Source organism: Triturus cristatus, chromosome 4_2 (assembly GCF_964204655.1).
Source record: "Triturus cristatus chromosome 4_2, aTriCri1.1, whole genome shotgun sequence".
Taxonomy (NCBI): Eukaryota; Metazoa; Chordata; class Amphibia; order Caudata; family Salamandridae; genus Triturus; species Triturus cristatus.
The window spans coordinates 857395809-857422141 of record NC_140586.1 but is presented as its reverse complement, the minus strand read 5'-3'; the positions used below and the strand labels follow the sequence as shown (position 1 = coordinate 857422141).

The window sequence follows — 26333 nt, the reverse complement described above, 5'->3', positions numbered from 1 at the left end:
ATTGCTCCTGCTACACTCCATGTAGCCACAACTACCCACACTCAATCTGAGTGTGCTGATAATGCCACACCGTACTAGCCAGTGTGGCACGTTAGGCTTCTAATAAAGTCTCTAAATTCCTAGTGTTCATTCCGGTCAGATGTAGTATTAGCACTAAATTGTGCTTGCGAACTTGTAGAACTTGACAGAGAAAATTCTTGGAAAATAGAAACCAGAGTCAGTCTAGACTAAGCAGCTTTTGTATGACTGTAACACGGTACATTGTGGCCAAAGTGGAGAACTCGCCTGCACTCTTCAAAGCCCCCTTTTTATTCTCTTGTCTGGATCATTAATTGAGAGCTCACCAGATATCACAGTGTCAAATTATTGAAGTAGCTCTTCGTGGCGACTCTTATTCATACCAAATGTTGCCCAAACGTTTGTAACAGGCTGGCAGGAGGGCAGAGACATTGAAAGGATCAGCAGACTGCTGCTGTCTTCAACATTTCCCTACTTTTTATGCTCAACTCAGTCCTTGCAGTCTCAGGTATGTGGCTGGACATCTTATAATCTAGATTCCTATCTCCATGCCTTTGTATCACTCACTACTTTGCATTGTGAGTCTACTGTGACCAACAACCAGAAGCCCATGAGAGAGACTTGCACCACAGAGGTCTGCTTGCTTGGACAATGGCTTCGGAACTATTCGCCCATTTTATGGTCAGATTTATAGAATTATGCCCCACTGCATATGTTAGGGATGGGGCAATAATTACAGTCTTTCAGAGTTTAGGGGAAGTTTATTTAGGAGGGACTTGTATCCAAAGTCTGGCCTAAACTGTATTGATGCGGCTGAGCATGGTTCTACGCTCAGTTTTGAGGCTTCAAACCTGGTAAGGTGTTCTTATCTTCAGCAAGATCAGGTTTTGGAATGGTGAAAGTGGGAGTGAAGTTTGTGGGGGTGATTATGATAGTAGACTAATAATTATTGAGTGTAACCTCACAAATTGCATTTATTTTGTTTACACTATAAAGGGGAGGGATCCTGAAAATGATGTGTATATTTACCATAAGTTTTTAAAATTTTAGGAATCCATCGTCAATACTGTAAAGCAAAATGAACACTGATAAATATAGACTGCAAAACTAAAGACCATACCTAAATATCTCCCAGAAGAGGGAGAGGATGTAGCCTTACGGCTAGAGCGGTCGACCTCGAAGCTGGGTATGGTTCGAGTCTCAGCAAAGACGCTCAACATCTTGTGATTCTGGGCAAATCACTTAATCTCCCTGTGCCTAACAAAATCAAGCATTTGCAATGCAATAGGTCTCGCATTTGCAAGAGTTAGAGCTATTGGCATTGTAAATGACAATGCCTTTTATTTATGTGTTGGTTTTGAAAACAGATACATTTAAGGCATTTTACAATGGCAATAGCTTAAACTCTCGTACATGAATCTGAATAGGTAACTGATTTGATTGTTGACAACAGTATTGATCTTGTATTTAATGTGCAATTCGTTTTATAAAACAAGTTTGAATGAAATATCCTGCTTGTAAATCTTATGAGTTAATTATATGTTGAGAGGTGTTGCCCATGATGTAGAGTAATAACTCAAAATGTAGTGAGCAAAAGAACGGTTTCTGTTACGTGGACAACTGTTTTGAAGATGCATATTGCTAAATTAGAATAGTGTGAAGATTTTGGTTCAGAAGAATTTCGGTCAATAAAATGACTTTTTACCTAATTTAGACTCTTCGGTCAGAGTACAGACCGAGTGCCGTGAGGATAGAGATAGAGGTCCACGCTACAAACACACTGATTGTGCCGCTCCTGGAGGCAGTGTCACACACCAGCACCGGCAGAGATCGGAAAGGGTTCAAATATTTTAATGCACTGACTAGTAGATAATAATTAACACTTTGAAAGAAACTCGAGTTACAGCAGACATCTAGAAAGAGAAAATGAATCCTAAGTTAAAACTGCACAAAAAAGAGAAAGCCCTTTCTATTCACCGCTGCAAATTGTTTATTCAGCCACGATGCCAGGTGCAACTCACTGTGCCCAGGCACATGTTTCTACAACTAACATGTTTGATGGCCTAAGCATATGAAGACGGCAAACATGGAGATGGGATGGTGGCATGAAGAGGGGAATTGTGGAGTAATCCTCCACCATAACAAAGGTGATAAACTGCCCAGGGAGAAGCAATCTCAGAGCAGGGCAGCTCAGCTGGTAACCTGAAGGCATGAATCGTGTGGGGTACCAAAGAGTGGAGAGCAAACCGAGAGGAAAAGAACAGCATTTAAGTAGTACCCACACTGTATAATGTATAGGGTGACCAGACGTCCCCGTTTTCCCAGGACGGTCCCCGTTTTTGGAGAAGTGTCCCGACACTTTTCTCCAAGTGACTCAAATGTCCCTGTTTTCAAACAGTGTCCAGGTTAAACACAGAAATGTCCCTGTTTTTCATTGTTCCGGTTGAGCATGCGCGTGCATGCTCTCTTTGCACTGTTTACGGCATGTGTCGTCACTGAGGTGAGCGCTGTAGCAAGAAGGGAAATCCTTTGAACAGAGACATTTTAAACGCAGCGCCACCTAGGTCATCGTGTCAGCCAAAGTTTCTACTTTGGATAAAACAATATTTCTTCGTCCTGTAGCTTGTATTCATAGCCATACAAACTTTTCAGTAGCGCTGATGCATACCGTGCAAGGATTAATGCATTGCTCATTGCATGTTTTATTCCTAACCAATTGATGCATGCTCTGTGTTCTCCATATCAAAGCTATGACTTGACCTTTTGACTGACCTTTCAGATCACGCAAACTGTTTAGCTGGAAAGGACTTAAAGGTGCATGGTTAACGCCTGTGGGAGAGGCGAGCAGCGCTGCTCGAGCTTTTTGCTCAGGTCTTCACACTATTGCACTATGAGATGATACCAATGGCTAGAGTGCACTATACATACCCCAGTAAGGTAACATGACATCCTAGCAGTGACCACGCAAATGTGGAAGGACTGTGTGGTCGGCCAGCCTTTGCGACCCTTAAGACCCTAAGGCAGTAATACCTGGAGAGAAGTGTTTTTTTTTACATTGGTCCATGGCTGCCATTTGGCAATTTAGCATTCCGCAGTTTACCTCCCATGCTTTTCTGTCATGAGCAACTAAGCAACATTGGTGAGTTGTACTTTACGTGGTGCTGACGCGTAGCTATAGAAACAAGCATTGATAAAGCTAGTAAATCTGGCGTTTGCTAGCCTGTGATGTTTTATTGGTTTTTGGCAAATATATGCTATAGTCCTTAAAAGTGTAAATGTAATAAAAAGTACTAATGCTGCTGTGTAAAGGAGAGGGGTGCCAATAAAAGACCGCGGATTTGTTGTCTGTAATGCTTCATCTCGGTCTGTGGAGGGACCTGTCATTGTAGTCCTTTTTCTATATGACAGCTGTCAAATAGTCCTACTTTTATGTCGATGGTTACTGCAAACCGTAGTCCTACTTCTATGTCTATGACCTGTCCCCGTTTTTTGTTTTGAGAATCTGGTCACCCTAATAATGTACCCAGTAGGTGGTACACAAAGTGCCATACAGGCTTTCAATAACATCAAGACGAGAGCAGAAGAGATTCCCGCAATTATGTGTCAAATATATAATTATGCGAAAAACGCAGCGGCATCAGAATCGTCGCATGATTCCAGTGGCCTGGATGACAACAGACATGGTGGGCTGCCGTACTCGGCGTGCAGTAGACGGAGGATAGAAGTGCTGTTGGGAGAGGAATGAATGTGTCCTGCCCTGTCTGGTATTATAGACCTGCGCTCTGCCCCGAGTGACCCCTGCCGTAGGTCACCTGGTCACCAGTGCATTCTATGGATGGATTTTTGGAATAATGGTAACCGTCAGCTTGCTATTCCTGGGTCTTGCTGACGACAGCACGAGGAGGAAGTGGGTTGTACAAGAGATGTGCAGAGGATCATGGAGCAGAAAAGAAAAGAGGAAAGGAGCGAAGGTAAGTACAGAAAGAGAGGGAGGAGCCTTGGAGAGGAAAGAAGAGAGAGCAGCAGGAATCTCAGGGGGCCAGGAGGTTGGACTCAAAGGGGACTTGGAGGAGAGGCTGGGGGGAGAAAAAAGAGGGTTTTAAGGGGAAGGAGAGGAAACATCACCCAAAACAAGAACATATGTAAAGACAAGAAAAAGGGAGAGGGCCTTGAGCCCTTTGTCCTCAAAGTGACTCGGAAAGAGAAAAATGGGGAAAAAAGAGGGAACTAAAGGAACGGCATTAAAAAATGAAAGAAATCAAAATCTAGCCTGATATTGATTATTGGTAGTTAAGAAGGTCATTCACTAAGTTGGTTTTGTTGTCTGAGTAGCAGGTTCAATGAAAATGATTTGTAAGAACCATCAGTAGCCTTATGTCGATACCATAATGCCACACTCTTTGCAGGCTGGCAGGATCTTAAAACCATTTATTTTTAAAGGCCCTGCGCAGGCCCGGTGCCTGTGTGGACTCCCCCAGCACTGGTGAAATTGGGATACACAATATCCAGCTCCCAGGTCAAAAGTAAAAACACAACAAAAAATGTACGTGGGTTAGAAAAACTCTCCCGATATGATGCTTGTATTTTTTATTTGGTTTTGATGTTTTATATGTATTATGATTCACCTTGTATAAACACTCTTTATCTTGTTTAATGATCATCATGTACATCAACAATTCTTTAAGTTTTTTATGTTGATTTTAGTAGGCCCATGAATCAGCAGGTTGCTGTTGTGGAAGGCTGGCACGCCACTGACCCAAACCATAATGCGTGCATCAATCTTTGGAGGCAGGGAGCCCAATGAGTAATCTCTTTAAATGTAGCGTATTGTGGAAACATTACCAGAGCCCACAACTTACGTGCAGCTCCGCTTGATGAAACGTCTGCTTCAAATGCAGAAATGACAATAATATAAAAACAGTATAACATCATGTGCCACACCATCGCATGGTCGTTTTGGAGTCAAGCACTACGGGTATTTCAATGGCTGGATGTGATCAAGAATTTGGTGATGATAAACTGGCTTACTAAACTGATAATAGGCCAGACTGCCAAAGTCACGTTTTGTCACGTACAATCTTGTGTTTTTTCAGGAACATATCATAATAGAGAGGTGGCCCAGACTGCCCAAGAGCAGACTGCATACTGGAAAAATACGAGCAATGACCAGGTATGCAAGTGCACCATCTGAGAAGCGTTGATTTTTTTTTTACATTTACGATATTGATACTAACGCAGACATTACTTGTCTCTATGCCTTCCTATTACTGTGCACGTGTGTCCCACAAAGGTGGGGCTGGGCTGAGCCTGCATGTGTGCTCCGATCACAAAAGTATACAGTGCAACCGTTGGAAACCTAAATATGAAGGGCTAGATGCGGGATAAATAAATGTGTTTGGTACGGTTACAGTAATTGGCCAGCAAATGTGCACTAACTGCAGGAGGAAAAGCTGGCACCCAATTCATTGGGGTTGAGGTGATATTCCCCCATATAAATGCTAAAGGAAAGCGTATGGCTTTTTTTAAAAAAAGAGACAACCTGTTTTCCACTTTGTTTTGTTTAAGAAAGCTTTCCTAAACAAAAACACTCTCTACTTTCTGCTTGGCACACGGCTGCACCGTGCCTCTGAAAAAAGATACCGTTAGGAAAGTGGGCTATAGTCAGGCGCACAACGACCATTGTGCTGAAAGGGCTTCAGCCACCCGTCGTTTGTGTCAGCCCGAGGTGAGACAGCTTCCCCGGACACACACACAGCCACAACCGAGCACTTCACAGTTAAAAGACCATGTACTTATTAAGGAGGCTTTGTTGTGTTTTCACGCCTTTTTAGAGCAGATTAGAACATTGGAATGTTGGGAGCTCCATTGTAGACAATGGAGTGCTCCGTGCTTCTACGGGCCGGTAAAGGCCCGCAGAGCAACATTCCAATGTTTTACAAAAGCCTCTCGAAGTTCGAGGGGATTTAAATCCCCTCGAGCTTCGAGAAGCCTTTGTTTAATTTGTTAGAACATTCTGCCCTCTAGTGGCAGCATGTTCTAATAGCCTTATAGCCCTTCGTAGCAGGGCTATACCGCTATTAAAGACCCGCTGCTTTTGTTAAAGTCCCTCGCCTTCGGCTCGGGCCTTTAACGCTGCAGCGGGCCTTTAATAGCCGGTATAGCCCGCTACGGCGGGCTATAAGGCTATATTAATAAACTATGCCTACATAAAAAAGGAAAATGTAAAATTACATTTTTATCAAACTCTATAAATGTGAAGGAATTTGAAATCGGAAGCAAAAAATTATGGTGGTGTCCATTGCTTGATTTGTGGGAGCAGCGCATGTTCGGCAAACAAAACTAGCACGTATGATTGGTGGTCCTGGTTGGTGCTGAGAGAATGTATTGGGTACAAAAAGACAAAGTGAAATGATAGACTCTAGCATATCGTTTGTTTTTTTAATAATAAAACGACATTTTGGAAACCTTCATCTTACTCATTAAAGTGTATTTTTTTAATGTTTTTTTTTGTTTCTCAATTATAGAAAACGTTTAATAATTTGTGTATTTGTTTGATGTATATTTGTTTCTGTATTTGTACATTTGCTTGAAGTTCAACTCGTGGAAATTGCTTAGACCAGGATCACTAGCTTTGAGTAGTAATTCAGTGGAGTTGCACAGAAGTAAAAAGAATAATAATCACTGAAAAAGAAAATGTTGAGGGCTATAATTACGACTGTTAAATTGACACTGACATTTTCTTTCTTGTCCAGGTCTCTCTCGAACAACTATCACCACGCACATCTGGTCACCTTGGAGGCCATGAACTGGGATACAAAGATCAACTCCATCCTTACTGCGACAGACAGCAACGTGGCCGCTATTAAGGTAAGCAAACCTGTGGTCACCCGAACATAATGTAGTTTTAACAGTTCCCACCATCTGTGGTGCCGTTAGTCACACTGCTATCTGTTTCCATCATATCTTAACACAGTATTCAAATAACATCTAAACTGAACAAATTTCTTTACACTACACATATATTGCGAACCAGCTCAATTTGTCAAAATGTTAAAAAAAAGTTATTTTCTTTATTGTTTAAAATCTAAAAAGCGTTCATGGAATGTCTCTCAGCTGCATACCAACACTTGTTTTTGTTGAAACAATCTCCTTTTCTCTGGGTTTTACTGATTACAAACAAACAGACCTAGCTCAGCCAGTTTTTAGGCCAAGCTTACCAGACCGCACTTGCTGTCTGGTTGCAAAATACATATTATCAGTTTACCAAACACTTACAAGTTCTTACCTATTGCTTATCATTAGTTGGCTTTATTGTCACTCTCATTTCCTTGCATCCTATTTAATAGCTTTCCTTGTTTCTCTTGTGTTTGTCCCTCCACTGGAGCATTGCCCCCTTACCATCTCCCTGATTGAACGACTTCCATCCTTCCTGTCCTTCCTCTGCTCACTTTTAGGGAACTACTTTTTTCTTAAGTACTCAATGAGAGTGCATATGTTTTCCAGCAACTTTCTGTACTTCTCCCATGCCAAACTTCCTCCCTCCCCCGCACTCTGTGGTACTTTCTAGTTCAAGTTCTTCTACTGTTGTCTCTTGTTGTTCTTCCTCCAGTGCTACTTTAACCTCTCCACTGCCATCTCTCCTTTACTTTCCCCCACCTGCTACTCTATTTGCCAAAGCCCAACATCCTTTGTTCATGTGTGCAGTTTTATTTCTTTTTCGTGGTGAGGAGTAAAATAATGCTTTTGCGCTACCTCTGTTTATTTTTTTTAATTTATGGGTCCTTTTTGGTATACATGCAGAATTACATATACACATGCCTACAAAATGATGTAGCTGCTGAGGCACCTTTTTATTATTCTTTTTTTTTTTAAACTTTTGGAACTTTTGGCTATGTTTTAAATGGTCATACAACTATGTTGCAATATTTGTTTTTATGCCTTTATTCCTGTTGTTTCTTTTACCTCATCTTACTTTCTCTATTTAGTATGTTCCCTTAGAACCCTGGCTGGTATGTTCGAACAACCAAAAGTGACATTTGTGAGACATCAGTGGAGTGTGTGGTGTTGCCTACATTGTATTAAAGATACTTACCTATAGTTGTACTTGCAACAAGTGGCGACAAGATTGGTCTCAGGCGTTGATCGTACTCTGAGCACCACTGCACTCACTCTTTACCTTGCCTTGCTCTTCGTCAGCTGGTTGCGTTTTCCTTCATTCAGAAGAACAAACTTTTTTTTAATTTGCAGGGATATAAAATCTGTTAAAAATAAAGTAGCCCAAGTCAACCAGAGTGAAGCTCAAGAAGAAGAGTATTGTCATTAATGTAAAAAGATGGTACTTGCAGCAGGTGTAGCAGATGATTCTGCACATACACCGAACTATGCGCAGGAAAACAGGACCTCGGTGTATAGGGGTTGAATCTTCCTACCACCTTAGTACCCAAAATCGACTAGCTATAGTGTCTCATTCGTTCTCCTACGTAATCATAAAGCTACAAATGATTAGACAACCCAGAACACAACACTCCAGACTCTCCGGAATCGCGGAAGCAAGACATTCCCTTTCGCTCGCTCACTCGTACTTGTCCACAATAAGAATTGTCGGAGTCACTGTTATAGTTCAAAATGGTTATTTTAACTATTGTGCTCTATAATGCAGTATACGAGCCACTACCAGCAGCAAAATGCATAAACCTAAAACAGTTAGCATTGTTACAATTCCATAGAATATAAAGGGGGATGTCATCATATACTGACAGTGGAAAAAGGACTATGAGGCCCAACCACCCTCCCATTGGTAAGGTGAAGTTTATTATATAAAGGAAGATCTCTGGGCTTAGTCAGCAGACCCCATACCTTAGTGCCTAGATGGAAGTTTTACATCATAGGAACAGCATAGCTCTTCTCCCTGGAAAGGTCCCTCTCCAAGTGTGTGTATTGAACAACATGCATCCCCATAATCATAGCCATGAGTTTCTAGCAGCGCAGCTGTGTTAGCATGTTTTGTCTAGGTGCTAGGGAATGACCAGAGCAGAATAACAAGGGGCATTGTTTATTGACCTCGTGTTCAGACTAAACTCCACGAACAGGCAGAGAACGCAGAAAGCAAACAGTTCTCATGTGAACTGCACAGTCTTGCAAAATAGTCATGTAGTATTGTGCGCAAAAGCAGCATCATGGCTGCAGAGCTCATGCTAACTTAGCAATGTCGACAATGACCCTAAAGGCCATATAATAATTCCACAGATGGTGATTAAGACTTAAAGGCCACCCATGTGTGACATGGACACAGCAGAAGGGGACTTGGGGGTTATAGCTGCCCAATCTTCCCATTCATCTCTCTTACCAAAGACTATTTTCATCAGAAGGTTAAGGAGGTAGTTGAAGAGCTTCCGCCTCTGGATGTGTGAGCTGTGTCCTTTGATGGTTGCAGGATAGAGTTCCTAAGATACTTTGCTGACAATGTAAGGTTCAAGGACCGGGGAGCCTGGATTAAGATTTATAATGCTGATAAACGAGTGTGTGTTTTTGGATGGAGAGAGAAATATCTCTCCTGTTCAAGTCTTAGGTGTTCATTTATAACCTGATGAAGATCTAGTTTGTATTATCAGAGAGGAATTCCATGGTGTGCTTTGGGTGCACTGGGTAAGCTTAAAGGGTACTAGAACAAGATTATCCTTAACAGTAATGATGTCCACTGTCAACCAAAAACTAATTGGGTTCCCATAATTGTAAGGAAATAACTACAGGAGATATATATATATATATATTCTTTGTTGTCCGATTAATTAAAATCATTACAATAAAACAACACAATTCATAAAACAGGGCAATTTCTTACATTCCTTAAAGATAAATGAGGAAGTGTTAACATATCTTTATAACTGTTAGAAAAACATAAATTATCATAAAAAGGTATTTCGTTCATAACTGAATATAAACATTACATTTCATTATTATTCACCATAAATATTAGTAAACCCATCCATACAGATAATCTTTGAGTCCCCTCTCTGGTTTTTAAGCCATTCTATCATCCAGCGTAACTCCTAAGTATTTTTTACTGCTTTACTGTTTAAATAGATACATCCTTCATTTTCCATAATGTCTTATCTGATTTTGTTGGTCCTATTATCATAATTTTAATTTTTTTGGTATTTTGGTATTTATTTGTAAACCATTCGCCAATATATATTGATCAAATGACTCTATCAATCTTTGCAGTCCTATTGCGTATGATTTAGTAGAATGGTATCGTCTTGCATATTGCAAATATTTTACACTTTGGCCTGCAAGGAGTGGTGAGTGTGCGTTGACAGTATGTAAATGATGAGATAAGTCGGCCATAAAAAGGTTAAAAAGACATGGGGCAAGTTCGCAGCCTTGTTTGAGGCCACTATATGTTTCAGGGCGACGAGTGGTACTACTTTCATCCCCCACTTTGACCTGTACCCACATATTTGTATACAATAGTACGATCATATCTCAAAGATTTTTTGGTACTCCTCATGCTTATAACTTTGCCCAAAGAAGATTACGCGGAACAGATTCAAAAGCTGCCTTTAGATCTACATAACATATAAAAAGTTTTTGTTTTTTATATTTGGTTTTCTCTGCCAACAAGGTAAGTATCAGCAGATTCGTTATTGTTGATTTTCTCCTACGAAATCCAGTTCGAAAAATTGGGATAATTTTCCTTGTAGTTGCCCATTCCTCTAGATCTTTGAGTAATAATGTTGCAAACATTTTTGCCTCTACATCCGTTAGGGCAATTAACCTATAGTTTGCTGGGTTTTCCGGAGGGCCACTTTTATAAATAGGATGTATTATGCTGCCTTGCCAGGTTTCTGGGACCAGTTTGGTTTTTACGATGTCTTCAAAGATTTGGGTAAGAAATTTTGACCATATGTCTGTTCTTGCTTTAAAAGCAGCATTCGGGATCCCATTTGGACCAGGGGCACCATTTGTTTTAATCCTACTTATCAGTGACTTTACTATGTCCACCTGCGGTGTCTCAAATATTAATAATTGATTGTCATAATTTTCGTGCCTTCTATTCTCATTATGTATATTAATTATCGACAACGGGTTACATGCGTCATTAATGGAGTTTGGCCAATTTGCAGTATTAGTCCCATAGAGGGTAGGAATAAAAGACTCCCAGGCTATTGCTGAAATATTAGCACTACTAGCTCTCATATTGCCATGTTCCAAAGAGTTAATAATACCCCAAAATGCTCTTAGATTATTTGTATTACTTACATGGTGCAATTTTATCCACAAATCTACCTTATATTCTCTTTTCCAAATCTCATTTTTATACGATTTCCTTAATTTTTTTAATTAAACATAATTGGGTAAATTTACGCGCTTGCGACGACATCATCAGGCAGCGCCGCGGGGATACTTAAGATCAGCTGTTGCCCCGCAGCGCGGGACGCGCATTCAGATTTAATCTTGCCCAACTCACGTTTCAGAGGCTTGTCCGCCTGCCGTGAGGGGAACGGCCGCCGGCTCAACATAGCGAATCCCGCCATAGCCGTGAGGGGAACGGCTTTCTGTTGGTCTGCACAACTACAGTTCCCAGCATCCCCTGCAGTGGGCGCTTGCGACGACATCATCAGGCAGCGCCGCGGGGATACTTAAGATCAGCTGTTGCCCCGCAGCGCGGGACGCGCGCGGGCAGCGCCTGGGCGAGGCCCGGGCCAAGGGCGGGCCCGTCCTTGCCCGTCGAGGACCGTTCGAGGCCGGGCTGGGCACCCTCTCTGACATCTGTCGCAGATCACCTGACTTGTAAGTGCTGCTAGTGGTGTGGCTGTATGGCTATGCTATTTATCTTCATGTATCTATTTACCCCCGATGCAGCATTGTTCATTTCTCCTCCATAAACCCCTAGGCGCTCTTGCAATATTTCTGCCTCTGTGCTACCTGACCCATTTAGGCCTGGTCATACCACCTGGCATTGCCCCACAGGATATAAGCTGTTACTACCTGTGAGCTGATAGGGGTTGCAGATAAGCCTGTTGTGGGCCAGTGGCTCTTATTGGGACCTTTTGAACTATCCTACCTGTGTTCCTCCCCAACCGCCCTGTGTGCTGTTGCCGCACTTTCCTCCCGCCGCCGCTTTTCAAACATATTGCGGCCGCTGTGTGGAGGATTCCATCTTTTAGGCATCGAAGCACCGGAAGCCGGTCCCTGAGACTTTTGTTGATGTACTTGGAAGCTCGCTAAATCCTTGCTTGTCTCCCGCGTTGCGGGAACAACGTGTGGGTACCGGGCAAAGGGCGGGCCCCCTGTGGCCCAATTAGATCGGACTGGGCCAGGGTCCCTAGTTGTGTGCCCACTATAGACATCAGAACTATAAATTCTTTGACTTCTTACTGTCTTACCTGCACTATTTAAGGGGTGACTATATTGTTGACATAATTCATCTGTAAACCATTATACTCCACCTATACGAAGTTTAGATCTTATAGGGGAATAGCACCATCCTAAAACCCATAAAAGTATTAAGTGGGAACAATATGAGTAAGATCAAGTGTACACCAATGGCAACTCGCTCAAACTCCAGGAAAAAGGCCCAGGTCAACACAACACTCCCTAGCATTACCGTTATAGACAGAATGCTCCAAAGGACCATAGGAGTTGTGGTCAATGCGATTGAGAATACCGAAAGGCGCCTCTCATTACCTCCAAGTATGTGTATCGACCCAACCAACTGAGTGCATAAACATTGGTGCAAATACCTCCATTGTTACCGCATACTCACAGGATTCCATTCTTATGGGCTCATTTGCTGGCTTCCCGGTAACAGAGACAAACCAAACAATACCCCCACAACAAATTTCCCCCCCTGAGTTCATAAGTCGGGAAAGTAGGCTGTCAGCGAACCCAAACACTCAGATGAACATAGAATCTCCACCACTTATTAACATCTCAGAAGGCGAGGAAGGGACGGATGTCTGTATCATTAATGAAGATAGTAACGTACCCGACAAAGCTAACTCAACATGTAATTATCTGAGGGAGAAAGGGCGTACATACAAGCTGGAACCCAAAAGAAAGGCGAGGGCTGCTAACAAATCAAGGGTAAAATCAAAAACTGCAAGGCCCAAACATGGATCAGGGCAGGGTAGAAATGTGAGCCCTGCGCTACGAATCACCAACAGGGCAGCACAACCTACAATACACATAGATCAACCACAGAAAACAGTTACTCAGGGAAACATATGCCAGGATACTGTTGATACTGTTCTTCGTAACCAGGAAAGTACTAATAATTTTTGTATGGAGAACTTAATGTCTAGAATGGAACAGTTAATGAAGTCGCTCATGCTCCCTGTAAATGAAATGGTAAAAATAATAGGGGAAAGGCTGGAGAAAATTGAAAAAGCTCAACAACAAAATAATGAAATCATGTTGAAATTTGCCAAGTCCTTTCAAACACAGAGCCAAAATAATATCAATGATAAGCCAGGGCACTCATGGAATAATGAGAACAGTCTGAGAGATGCGTCGGGCACTAGCAAGCATACCCAATTACCCCAGCGACTCACATCTTCAAACAACGGGCATAAGGAGTCGTAAATAGCCCCTCAAAAGAGCTTGGCTGGGGCTAAAGAGGCGCCACCTCTCCCTAGTGTACAGATCGGAGATCTAGGTATTGAGCGCACCATTGGGAAGGATGGGAGTAAGTGGGCAGCCAAGGGATCATGCGGTAACAACAGTAACAACACTAATGCCACCCAGGAACAACCTGAGAGATTAAGGCCACCTAGTAAGAGCACATGTGTCGATCTACCACCAGAATCGCACCCTTTCACCGTGGTCATGATAGGAGTACCTACTTTAAGAGAGGGCAAGTTAGAAAACTATATTGAACTGAAGAATAAGGTTAGCCATTGGCTATCTCAACATAGGCCCATTCCCCCATATTTAAAAGGTCAAATACTTCATGTCAGAAGACTAAACTGGGTGGGACAGAGACAAAAGGACTATGAAGGTGACTGTATTATTATAAATTTCAAAGACAGACGTTTAGTGAACCCACGCCTCGTACCCATATACGAAGATGGACATTTTGACTATTATGATAATCAATACAGGGTACCCATCTATAATCGCTTTGATGCCTTCAATTTCCAAGGTTTAGAGGGCGTGGATTGACCCTTTGAAGAGACTATGACACTACCAATTTCTAACCCACTTAAACTAAAAGGTAGTGCAATAATCAAAGAACAGGCCCAGGTAACCTTGAACTCAGTAGATGAGTGGCTAGCCAGCTCCAATTCATTATTCATAAATACTTTTGGAGACCAGGACGAGATTAAGAAACACCCAGAGCAACTGGCAGCCACCAATGAATCATCGACCCATAAAAAACCACCCAAAGATTTACCTCCATACACACGTGAACCTATAAGACTCCCAAAAACAAACCAGAATAAAGACTATGATTTAAAAATACTTAGTTGGAACGTTGCCGGCCTTGAACCCAGACTAAAGGATAAAGACTGGGTGGAGTTAATTACAAGGTACGACATAATTATGTTCCAAGAAACTTGGGCGCCACATAATCTGCACATCAATGGGTTCCATTGCTATAACATACCAGCGCGTAAAATGCAACATGGTCGGGCTGTTGGTGGTTTGTTTATTGGTCTCAGTATAATGGCCGGGGGAAATCATAGGACCATTGAGACTGACAATGTTAACATACAGACCATTGAGTATAAGCGGAAAAACCCCTTTGTTTTAATAAATTTTTACAACAATGATTTCATAACAGTTCCAAATAAGAATTTTATAGCACTGTCTAATTTCATTTCCAAATTAGTTGATAGATGGGGGTAATTGTTGGGCCTGAAATTGTTGTAGCTGGGGATTTTAATGCTCAGCTCCCAAGAAATATATGGCTGGCAGAACAGCGAAATGGACACCTTGCCAATCAAAGGGGTCAGGAACTGAGAGCTCTTTTAGATGACCACATCCTTAGTAATATAATGGATTATGGACCAAAATTATCGCAGCAGCAGGTAGCCACACATAGAGGACTAGCTAGTACCTCCACTATTGACTTCATCTTTGTCTCCCCGGGTATGGCTGATCGCATAATGGAAACTGACACAGTAGCTACTGACTTTGGGGATCACAACCCTGTAACTGTAACATTTAAACTAGCACCAAAACCGGTCTACAGTTCAATGCAGGGAGCTAAAGATCTAAGTGTAACCACTGATAAATTGCGGTTAAAATGGAAAGGCATAGACAAAGCAGGAATTATGGGATCTTTGTTAGGGGAAAATCAGCAGTGCATAGATCTCTGCCTAGATCAAACAACTAGTGGCCAGTTAATCATAACACACTTTAGTAAAATATGTGCCACAGTTAGGACTATGCTGATGGTCCAAGCCCCTCCGAGCCCTAAAGATCCCAGGTGGTTTGACCACAGCTGTTCTGTGGCAAACAGGAACTTACGCAAGACACTCACAGAAATTCCTAGAGTTGGAGCAAAAGTAAGTGCGGCAAGGAAGGCTTATAAACTAGCCCTAGAGAAAAGGAGATCTACGCTCCTGGGCGAACGTTGGGAAGCATTGGCCCTGACCGCAAGAAGGAAATCGAGTAATTTATTCTGGCCAGCAGTAAAAGAACTCCGGAACATGGGCCAACAATTTACCCCAATTAGCTGTAATATTTCTGCTAGTTCCTGGGAACTACATTTCTCTAACATTTACGCCGCCCCGGTAAAAGGTCCAATTACTAACATCCCTGAAACCTCTGCCAATTTAAAGATAACTATAGGAGAAGTGGAGGAGGCAATCGCCCAGAGCCTTGGCAAATAAGGCCCCTGGCCCAGATGGGCTTCCGATAGATCTCATCAAATGGCAACCTGATTTTTGGGCACCCATATTGGTGAATGTTTTTAATAGTCTGCCCGAATCAACAATGCCTGATACATGGAGTACTAGCATAATAGTCCCAATCTACAAGAAAGGAGATAGGTCTGATCCTATAAATTACAGGCCAATCTCATTGCTAGACAATACACTGAAAATATTAGGCCGTGTCATTTACAATAGATTAATTACATGGACAGAGGAAACTGGGATATTATCCCCCTGTCAATTAGGATTCAGATCAAGGGTCGGCACAGTGGAACAATGCCTTAATCTTAAATTAATTATTGATAAATACAACATTGCCCGCTCTGCACCTATTTATTTAGCTTTTATGGATTTGTCATCCGCCTTTGATTTGGTTAACCGGTCCAAACTCTGGACTATTTTATTAGAGTACGGATTGGATATCTCCCTGGTCCACTTTTTAGCCTTTTTACACACGGACCTAAAGTCTAGAGTGAGAATAGGCGTAGGCGGGGAACTGTCTGGACCCATTGAAATTGGAGGAGGCGTTAGATAGGGGTGCGTTTTAGCACCCCTGCTCTTTATTACTTACATAAATGGGCTTAGTAATTACCTCGCAAAGTTTAAACCAGACGTACCCTTAATAAATGGTAAACCCATACCCACTCTTCTGTACGCAGACGATGCGGTGTTTAATGGGCTGCACGCCTAACTCGCTCCGTTCTTTAGTTCTTAATTTTACTACATTTATGGATGACCTGGACTTATGAGTCAATTTAAAAAAATCCTTTATAATGGCATGTGGTCCAGGCAAACGACGACTGAGCCCCATACAGGTCGGGGGAGAAAAACTTATTGCAACCAATACCTTTCCGTACCTGGGTGTGACCTTGTTAGACCTGTCAGCCCTTTGGGTGGTCCCTCCTCGTCATTATTTATTTTGTCCCACTTCTGCCTCAACCCCTGTTATAATTGTTTTCCTTTTTGGGAACCACCAGACTTGTTAGTGTTGATGCAGGGTCACGGAGCCATTTTCCCTACCCCTGGAACTTCTGTCTGAGGGCCTGAGACACAAAATGGTGGCCACCCATTGTCACCTGTGACATAACTAGAACCTTCTGGAAAATTCTAGAATCCTGTGATAGGGGGAGGCAGTTTAGAATGTTGGGAGGCCATCTCAGGTTGGCAGTTGGCATCTGACTGGAGAGGAGAGAGGACAGAGATAGAAGGAGGTCGGAGTAAGGCAGCAGAGGTGGAAACCAGTGCTTGGAGTGGGGTCCAGAAACCCACCCTTGATGCTAGTCCCTACTGACCAAGCCCAGCCTAAAGCCCTGTGTGGGACCAAGACCAGAAGAACCATCTTAAGGATCTGAACATTTGGAACAGGCCTTAAAGAGGAAGAACAGCAAGCTCCTGACCTGTTAAGCGGTGTCCTCCTGGAGTCCTGACGTCGAGAAGCCTGGAGACCTGGGGCCTGAGGTAGAGAAGCGGCGCTGACAGAAAGCAGACGTCGTACCCGGAGCCACCAGAGGTCGAGTGAGGGCGCCGACGGAGGTCGTGGAGAGGCACCGGAGGTCGAGTAGGGAGTCACCAGAGGTCGAGTGAGGGCGCCGACGGAGGTCGCGGAGAGGCGTCGGAGGTCGAGTGGAGAGTCACCTGAGGTCGAGGTGAGGCGTCGACGGGGGAGTGAAGTCCGCCCACCGGAGTCGCCGGAAACTGAGGTGAAGCGCGCCGGAGGTCGGGAGTGGAGATCGCACTCCGGAGACACCCGGAAGCGGGGAGACCGTGTCCCTGCGACGCCGGAAGGTGACGTCGAGACCGCCCAGCGACATCGAGTCGAGACCGCCCAGCGACATCGAGTCGAGACCGCCCAGCGACATCGAGTCGAGACCGCCCAGCGACATCGAGTCAAGACCGCCCAGCGACATCGAGTCGAGGCCGCCCAACGACATCGATCCGGAGCCGCCTCACGGCGCCGAGCGGAGCCGATCGTCGAGGAAGGGACAGTAAGTGGTAGAGGGGGCGTCTGAGGCCCCGTGGAGCCCTAAAAGACCATCCTAGGGGTAGAAGGGGTGTTAGGACCAGCCTGGGAGTGCCAGGGGTGAACTGAGACTGGTACAGTGACCTCTGTAAAGGGCTGTGTAGTTTGGAGGGCCAGATCTTTAGGTTACCCTTGTTCTGCCTCAGCTTAGGCCCCAGCCTTGACCAGTCTAGGTGGGACACCCCCATGCCATCCAAATGACCATAAGCTGTGTATGGGCAAAGTAAGACCAAGTGACCTCATGAAAGTGATCTGATCTGTAATTGTCATTGATTGCTTTACCTTATTTATTGGAGGTGCTTTATTTATTGTCTTCCACTAATTTATTCTTGCACTGTATTTATTGTCTGACTGTATTTATTTGCCGTCTGTATTTATTGCACATCTATTTATTCTTTGCTTAATGATGACCTGAACCTATTTGTGAAATTCTGAAGTAGCATTGTTTATTTGACCTGCTCTTTTAAAGGAAAATCCTATTGTAGTGTATTTATGATGTGAAGCCTGCAACTAAGAGAAAATAAGATAAAGACATATATATTTTCATCTTGACTTCCATAATTTTTACGGTGTAGTGTCGTTTTTGGAACGGATGAACGCATGGTTATTGTGAGGGTGTGACGTACGCTTAACACGGTGCCTGACCCCAACCGCTCAAGCCAAGCTACCACTGTGCTGGGAACCTGGTGACTGCTAACCCGGTTGCCCGGTTTCCAACAGACCTTTGCTGCAAATGGCTCGTGGTCTGGGCATTTGGCCAAGGCCACGAGCAAATTCTCAAAGGCCACAAATTCGATTTTAAGTATTCCCAAACCAAAGAAATCGGGAGTCATTAAGGCGATTGCTAAGATTTTTAAACTTCAATGTGTCCCAGTGGCAACTTATGGAGCAGAAGTTTGGGGCATTGGGAACAGCATCTCTATTCAACGAGTAGAGAATCGGTTTTGTAGGAGACTATTAAATGTGCCAATCTTTACATCCAATTTTATTACACATTATGAATTAAACCTAAATTTTATCTCAGATTTTGTCAGTTCCCGACCAGTGCTATTCTGGCACTCGGTCTGGATGAACAAATCAGCGTCACTTACGCAAGAGATATTGACCGATTGCCTAAGCTGTGATAGGGGGCTGAAGATCCCGTGGATTTCTTATATACACACAAATTTGCGAGAAATAGGCATGGACAATATTTTTATTAATCCTACCCATGCCAGCAAAATTAAGAAATCCGAATTAAAAGAGGCATTAAGTGTACTGTACTCCCAAAAGAGACTCAGGAGGGAACTAGAGAAACCAACAGTTACGAAGTACATGGATATAGCAGTACCCAGATATCCCCTCGCATTATATTTAACACTAAAACTGACAAATTGGGAAAGAAGTCTTTTATGTCGTTTGAGGGCTGGAACTATTAGGTATCTGTTAAATTTCCCTCTGGGCTATCAAGAAAGTGTGAATATGATGAGCTGTCCCTGAAACGGGCAAAGTAAACACAGTGATTTGCACTTCTTTTTTCTCTGTAATTTCTACTCAATGTACACAAAACGGTTTTTAATTTCCTATTTTAAAAAATTTAGACCAATTAGTTTGGTCAAATCTTATCAGGCACTGTTAACACTTGGAAATGAGGAAATAATTTTATGTGTTTGTAGTTTTTTAAAGATTGCTGTCCATGCGCGCAGAACGATGGAAATGTAAATAATGATGTGTTTTAATCTGCATGTTTTTTACTGGGAAATTTGATTTTTCTCATGTGTTATAAGATGTGCTTTTATAAGTTGTTACAATTCGAATAAAGATTCTTTGAACTTGAACTACTCCATGTGATGTTTTTACAAATAGCACAAGAAGCTTTATTAAGAGCCTTTTTTTCTTATATATAACCTTTGTGAATACCACATTTTCCTTTTCGATATATGAGGGTTTCCCCTAAAAGCTGGTCTTACTGGAAAGCGATCGACCAGTAAAGAGCAGAGACCTGGCCACGTTTCCACAATTGGGTTCCCGTGGCAACCCTAATTTATTACTTGATCTATTATAGGGACTAAAAAGTCAAAAATCTCATCTTGTTTTACCGAATGCCACGCCAGCCTTTTCAGATTATAAACAACTGGCCCTTTATCGGGAACTCTTAATTTTGGTAAGTAGTCCACTGCCAATTATAATGTAATTATTTGTGGGTTATGATCACTTTCTACTCTTGGGGTCACTTTTAATCCAATAAGGCTCTTCATTAATTGTCAATAGTAGAGTGTTGCCTTGAATTTTTTTTAAAGGTTGGGACACCTGTCGTATTGTATTGAATATCCTGTAACAGCACAAGATCCCATTTCTGCATTTGAGAACAGAACATCTTAGTAATAGCATTACCTCTCTTCTTAACGATCCCTGAATTCTTGGTAAACAAATGCATATTGAAATCTCCCGAAATAATAATGCTAGTTGCCGTATACCGAAGTGATAAGATTGCAATTGATTCCCATAATACTGAAAGCTGAGTCATCTTAATTGCATTCTTTACACTCAAGTACACATTTATGAATATAATTGGCATTTCAAAATCTATTTTAACACACAATTACCAGGTCTATTGAAAATCTATTACATGATGAGTAACATCTAGGTCCAAAGAAATATAGATAGAGAGCCCGCCTTTTGCTCGACCATGAACAGATGTACGAATTACAAAGTTGGCATATATTCGTAAAAGCCGATTATGGGCTCATGGCACATTTTCCATGTTTCCTGGAACATTAAATTTTTTTAATTCTGAATAAAATTTATTGTATCATGATCTTCTAACAGCCTAGGAAGTCCATATACATTCCAAGAGCAAATATTGAAATTAGTAGGTCCAGACTGCTCCATCTTCAATCATTCTCATTAAGTTTCCCTCTGCTGAGTATTTTCGGTAGCCAGGCCCAATCCCCCATGGGCGCTAGTTGTTTTTGGGTTCCTTTACAAATTCGAAGGACCCAGCTACTACATGTGATGTTTATGCCAGAAGATATGTCAAGATTGAGTTGTGGTCCTATTGCCCCTTTCAGAGTTTAACATTCTCCTCTTTTGATTCCATAATTGTTGGGTTAGCTTGTAGATGTCTTTCTTCGTCAATCTTGGGTATCAACAATGTTGGATACCAACTGTCTTTACATTTTACTATTTTAATTCCCCATTTCTCGAATTGTTGTGTATATTTCAGTATTCTGTCAATGATCTGTTCACTTTGCCATATGGTACAAGTTACTTCATATTTGGGGTTATCAGCATCCTGTTTAAATTGAACAGCTTCTAAGGCATTTGATGTTAGGTTACTAAGCTCTGGTATAGAAACTAATAGCTTTAATATATTTCCACGATTTAAAATATCATATTGACCCCTTGAGACATACAATGGAATAAAAAGTAATTTTTCAGGAGAAGCAGCACAACCATACCCAATCATAGTTGGATTCTTTTTAAGTAGATGATTAGTAAAAGATAAATTACAATTTAAATTTGTACCTTGTAACTTCAGAGCTCTGACTTTCTTCAACAAGAGCAGTTTGCCCAAGTTCACAATTTGGTCCAGAAATGACTTTGTCAGATTGTATAAGAATTTTCTTTTTACCAACTGAAGAGGATGGTGACAATTTTGTATTTGACAATTGTATTTCCTCCAATATGATAAAGGAATTGTTTTGACTTTCTTTGTTATCAACCTGGATCTGAGTCTTAAGGACTCCATCTGCTGGTGGCAACTTTCGCAAGGAACCTTGTCAAACCACACAACTATGTGGGACTTCACCACTTTGTGGAGGTGTTATCTTACTCCATGCATCTTCAATCGAGGAGGATTTACCTATATCCCCTTTATCTCCATCTGTTGTATTACAAGATGATTTTTTCGATACTTTGAAGATTGGATAGACCTCGTTAGTGGCATGCAAAACACTTGAATTATTTAATTCATTTTTCCGGATTTATTTTATTATGTGCTTTCCTTTGTTTTTCCTTGCTCTGATGATTCTAAAGCGTATGTTACTTAAGCAACCTCTCCACTTTGAGCTATTTCCTGTCTATTGGCTTCGATTTCAAAATTAACCAACAACGATTGTATACTTTCTTGCTCAATATTAATTATAATTTGTTTTTCATCCTCCTCGCAAATGTGTGGTTCTGATTCCAAATCATTATGTAAATCCTTATAATTAATCCCCTCACATAATCCTCCATACTTAGTCTGTCTACATTTTTTGGGGATAGAGGTATCCTTAATGTCTTTGTCATGGTTAGGATCATTCATATTTGAAATTACTGACATTGTTTTACTCTACCTTGACATTATTCTTACTTCGTCCACGAGAGAACCAACTATAGTCTGAAGGTCTGATATTAGATCTATTGTATTTGCACATGTACAGGAAATCATTAGGTTATCCCTATCCGCTTGTGCCCTTAAGACAAGATCTCTCAAATGTAATAATTTAGAGTCTATTCCTGCTACATAAAGGGCAAGTGTATTTAACAGATCCACCTGGATACTCCGTTTGTCAGAATGATAGCTCAAGGCGTTGGTTATAGTATCCATTGTATTAAGCAAACTGTCCCATACTCCTGTTTGAATGTCCTTACGGTCCTCATCTGTTCTTCTTTCCACAAAGAAATGTGTGTCATATTTGGCTAATAAGGAGTGATCAGCTGAAATGAGAGGATTATTCATAGAATCAGCGTTCTCTGATTTATTTGTCAAATTTGTACATTTATTATCTACCATCTCTGGATTCATTGCTGGTTTTAGATTAGAAGTGGATCTCCCTATTGTTGAAATTAAGCTAAAAGGATCCAGTTCAGATCCGGTTTTCTGGTTCTTCGAACTTAACATCATTTCCGGACTCAAGTTATAACCAATCTGATCTCTATTATAATTAAGTAGGGCTAGGTTTCTTGGTGATTGAATGAAGGATGGAAAAAATACATCATCTACTGAATTTGACTCTATACCTGATGATATACTTTTTTTGTTGTTGTTGTTAATATTTTTATTGAACTTTTGATTAAATAATAGTAAAAAACAATAATAATAATTTAGCAAGTAGTACAAACAATAAGAACAAAGCATAGACACAGTCCGAACATAAACCGCCTCCTGTAACAGGTCCTATACATACATACAAAGCATATGCTATAGATTTTAATCAAGCAATAATAGATAAAAAGAATTTAGAATGGATACAAAAGAGTGGTCCCACCAGCTAAGCAAGCCGTAGCGCCCTATCCTGTGTATCGCCGTGTAGGGGGGAAAGGGGGAGGGGGGGGCAAGGACGCGCAGCACATATCATAGGGTGCACAGTCCCATCGAACCCTAAGAAGTGGCAGTAGCCACCGACGGGGATGTATCCTCTCCCCGCTCAGCAGCAGCTGGAGTCGGTTTCCGGTCCAAAGACAGGGCCCAAAAGTTTTTAGGTCTGTTACGAGGTAATTTTCAATTTGTGTACAACAGTAAAGCATATCTCTAGCCCACTGAGTCAGAGCCGGCGTAGGGCCACGAAGCCAACAGACAGCTACACATCTCTTCGCGAGTAGCAACGCCATATCAACAAGGCGTCTGTGTTTCTTGGGGAGTGGCTGTGAGTAGCCTAGTAGAGCGAGGAGCGGATCCGGGGACAGAGACATGTCCGTAACGCGATTAATTTCTAAGAATATATCACCCCAGAAGTGGGCAATCCCCGGGCAGGTCCAGGCCACATGCAGAAAGTCAGATGTAGGCTCTCTGCATCGATCACACCGGGGGCTGTCACGTAGACCAAAGCGGTGAAATCGCTCCGGGGTATGGTAAACCCGATTTGAGAAATTTAAAGTGGACCAATCTATGGCGTCCATTGAGTGAGATTCGTTTGGTGCTCAGGCAACAGTATCGCCACTTATCATCGGTCAAATAAATCTGCAGATCTCGTTGCCATGCTAGCCGTGGCTTCGCGTATGCACTGTCTCTAACAGTTAATGTGGAGTGGTAGATTTTAGAGACCAACTTAGCTGATGACTGAGCTTTAATAATGGCGGTCAATTTCGGGATCTCTGGAGGTTCCGCCATGTCCTCTCCTAATTTTTCCCTAAGGGCGTGTCTAACCCTATGGAATTGAAATAGTGCAATGGGAGTACAGACTGTATCCCCCTCAGTGACATCCCTCAAAGAGGTCACCCATGGTATGTAAATTGAGTGACTGCAGTGCCAGGAGAACACCTCTGTCCCTACATGGCGCCAGCCAGCTGCACCAGTCCAAACGGGCCAATGGAGCATACAGAAGATTACCGGCATGAGCAGCCAGTATAGAGTGCCAAGCGTGTACGGCCGAATTAAGAGAGTCCATTATGCCCGTACGCCTGTCACAAGGTGAAAACAGCAAGGCGGGCAGAGGCCCGGGATCGGCGACGATGGTCTCAATCAACAAGTGGGGTATATCCGAGGGTCCATGTATCCAATAATGTGCGTGTGAGGATTGGGCGGCTCTATAGTACTAATCCAAGTTAGGGGCACCAAGGCCACCCATCGCATATGGTAGCGTCAATATCCTCCAGGCAACGCAAGGTTGCTTGCCCCTCCATGCCAGGCGCACCAATAGAGAGTGAAGGCGACTGAAAAATGCCTTGGACAGAACCATGGGTATGTTCATAAATAGAAAGAGAAACCGAGGTAGGACTATCATTTTCATGAGTGTCACTCTGCCCATCAGAGAGAGAGAGAGCGGAAGAGCAATCCATCTGTCCACATCGTCCTCCAGTTTGGAGATGGCAGCACCATAATTTTCCCGCAGAACAACCTCCGAATCAGTATGTAGTCGGATACCCAGGTATCGTACCGCCTCTGTGGACCATAAAAGGGGGTATTCCGGCTCAAAGCGAACCATGGCTGGAGTAAGAGGAAACATGATGGACTTGTTCCAATTGACCCCTATGCCTGAAAGAGAACCGAAGAGGACCACCTCCCTTAATACCGCAGACAGATGAGTCTCGGGCTCCCTAACATAAATTAGCATATCATCCGCATACGTTGATACGATTAGGTGATAGTTTGGGAATCTAATGCCCCTATGGCTGTGATACTCACGGAGTGCACAAGCCAGGGGTTCCGCCGTCAGGGCATACAATATTGGTGAGAGAGGGCATCCTTGCCTCGTGCCCCTAAAAATATGTATGGGATCGGTGACCAAGGACCCAATACGAATGCGCGCCGTGGGGGAGGAGTAGAGTGTCGCAAGTAATTGCAGGAAAACCGGCCCCACTCCCATACGGCTCAGGACGTGCCGCATGAAAGGCCACTCAACAGAGTCGAAGGCCTTCTCCATGTCTAAGAATACCGCGGCCGCCAGGACCTCCGAGCGGGTATGTTGTAAAGCTGCGAAGACAGTTCGCAGGTTATAGGTTAAGTTACGGCTGGGAACAAAGCCAGCCTGCTCAGGCGCCACCAGGGTGGTGACCAGTGGACTAAGGCGATTAGCCAGTATCTTCGCGAAAATCTTCGCATCCACGTTCATGAGGGACAACGGACGGTATGAAGCACACTCCTCTGGCCGTTTCCCAGGTTTGAGTATGGCCACCAGTATCGCCTCTCGCATGGTTGGAGGCATACTGCCTGAGGTGCATATATCCCCAAACAGTGTGAGCAAGTGGGGGAGTAGGAGGTCCTGGAATGCCTTATAAAAGGCCACTGTGAGACCGTCACTTCCCGGAGCACCACCGGCCCTCATCTCCGAGAGGGCAAGCAGCACCTCCTCACGTTCGATTGGCCTCATCAGGAACTCGCGGTGCCAGTCAGACAACCAGGGGAGTTTAATATGCGACAGGTAATCCTCCATAAGTTCATCAGAGCAGTGGCCGCGGGAAGCGTAGAGATCAGCATAGTATTGCCGAAATTGCTCCGCTACCTGATCCTCCGTAAGCGAGGGGGTCACCTTGCTGTAGTCTGATATCTGGAATCGTGGTTTTGGCCCTCCGCTGCTGCAGAATCTGCGCCAGAACCCTACCAGGCCTCTCCCCCTCCCCATAGCTACGGGCAGTGGCATATTTCCCGAGATGTTTTATCTCTGCATCAGCTTCCTTATGGTAGTCTCGTAGGGTTTGCGCCAGGTCCCGGTCAAGTTCCTCACTGTGTACCTGTCTACGAGAGGATTCAAGGTCCTTCAGTTTCAGCTCTAAAGCAGTCAGCCTGGTGCATATCGACTTTAGCACCCCCGCATGTTTGGATATGGTCACCCCCCTGATATATACTTTAAAGGCTTCCCAAACTGTCAGAAAGGAGTCAACTGAACCTATGTTCGTTTCGAAAAAGGCCTCAATGGACGTTGCGATCTCCTCCTTAAAAACAGAATCAAGAAGGGAGAATGGAGGAAAGCGCCATGCAAATGGTGGGATGCGTTTCTTTGGGGAGG

General features: G+C 43.0%; 1 protein-coding gene across 7 annotated transcripts in view; it reads left to right on the top strand.

Annotated features, from left to right (window-relative positions):
• The window catches only part of LOC146835261 (uncharacterized), a 339148-nt gene that overhangs the window by 18679 nt on the left and 294136 nt on the right, over window positions 1–26333 (top strand). For 4 of the 7 annotated variants that reach the window (XM_085602842.1, XM_085602839.1, XM_085602841.1 and 1 more), the window contains exon 2: window positions 6771–6885. In XM_085602842.1, coding sequence (XP_085458968.1) covers window positions 6820–6885 — 66 coding nt within the window. In that variant the 5' untranslated portion in view covers window positions 6771–6819. Of the gene's footprint in view, window positions 1–2864; window positions 5189–6770; window positions 6886–26333 lie in introns of those variants that run through there. The other 3 variants (XM_085602837.1, XM_085602835.1, XM_085602836.1) reach the window with 3 other exon arrangements.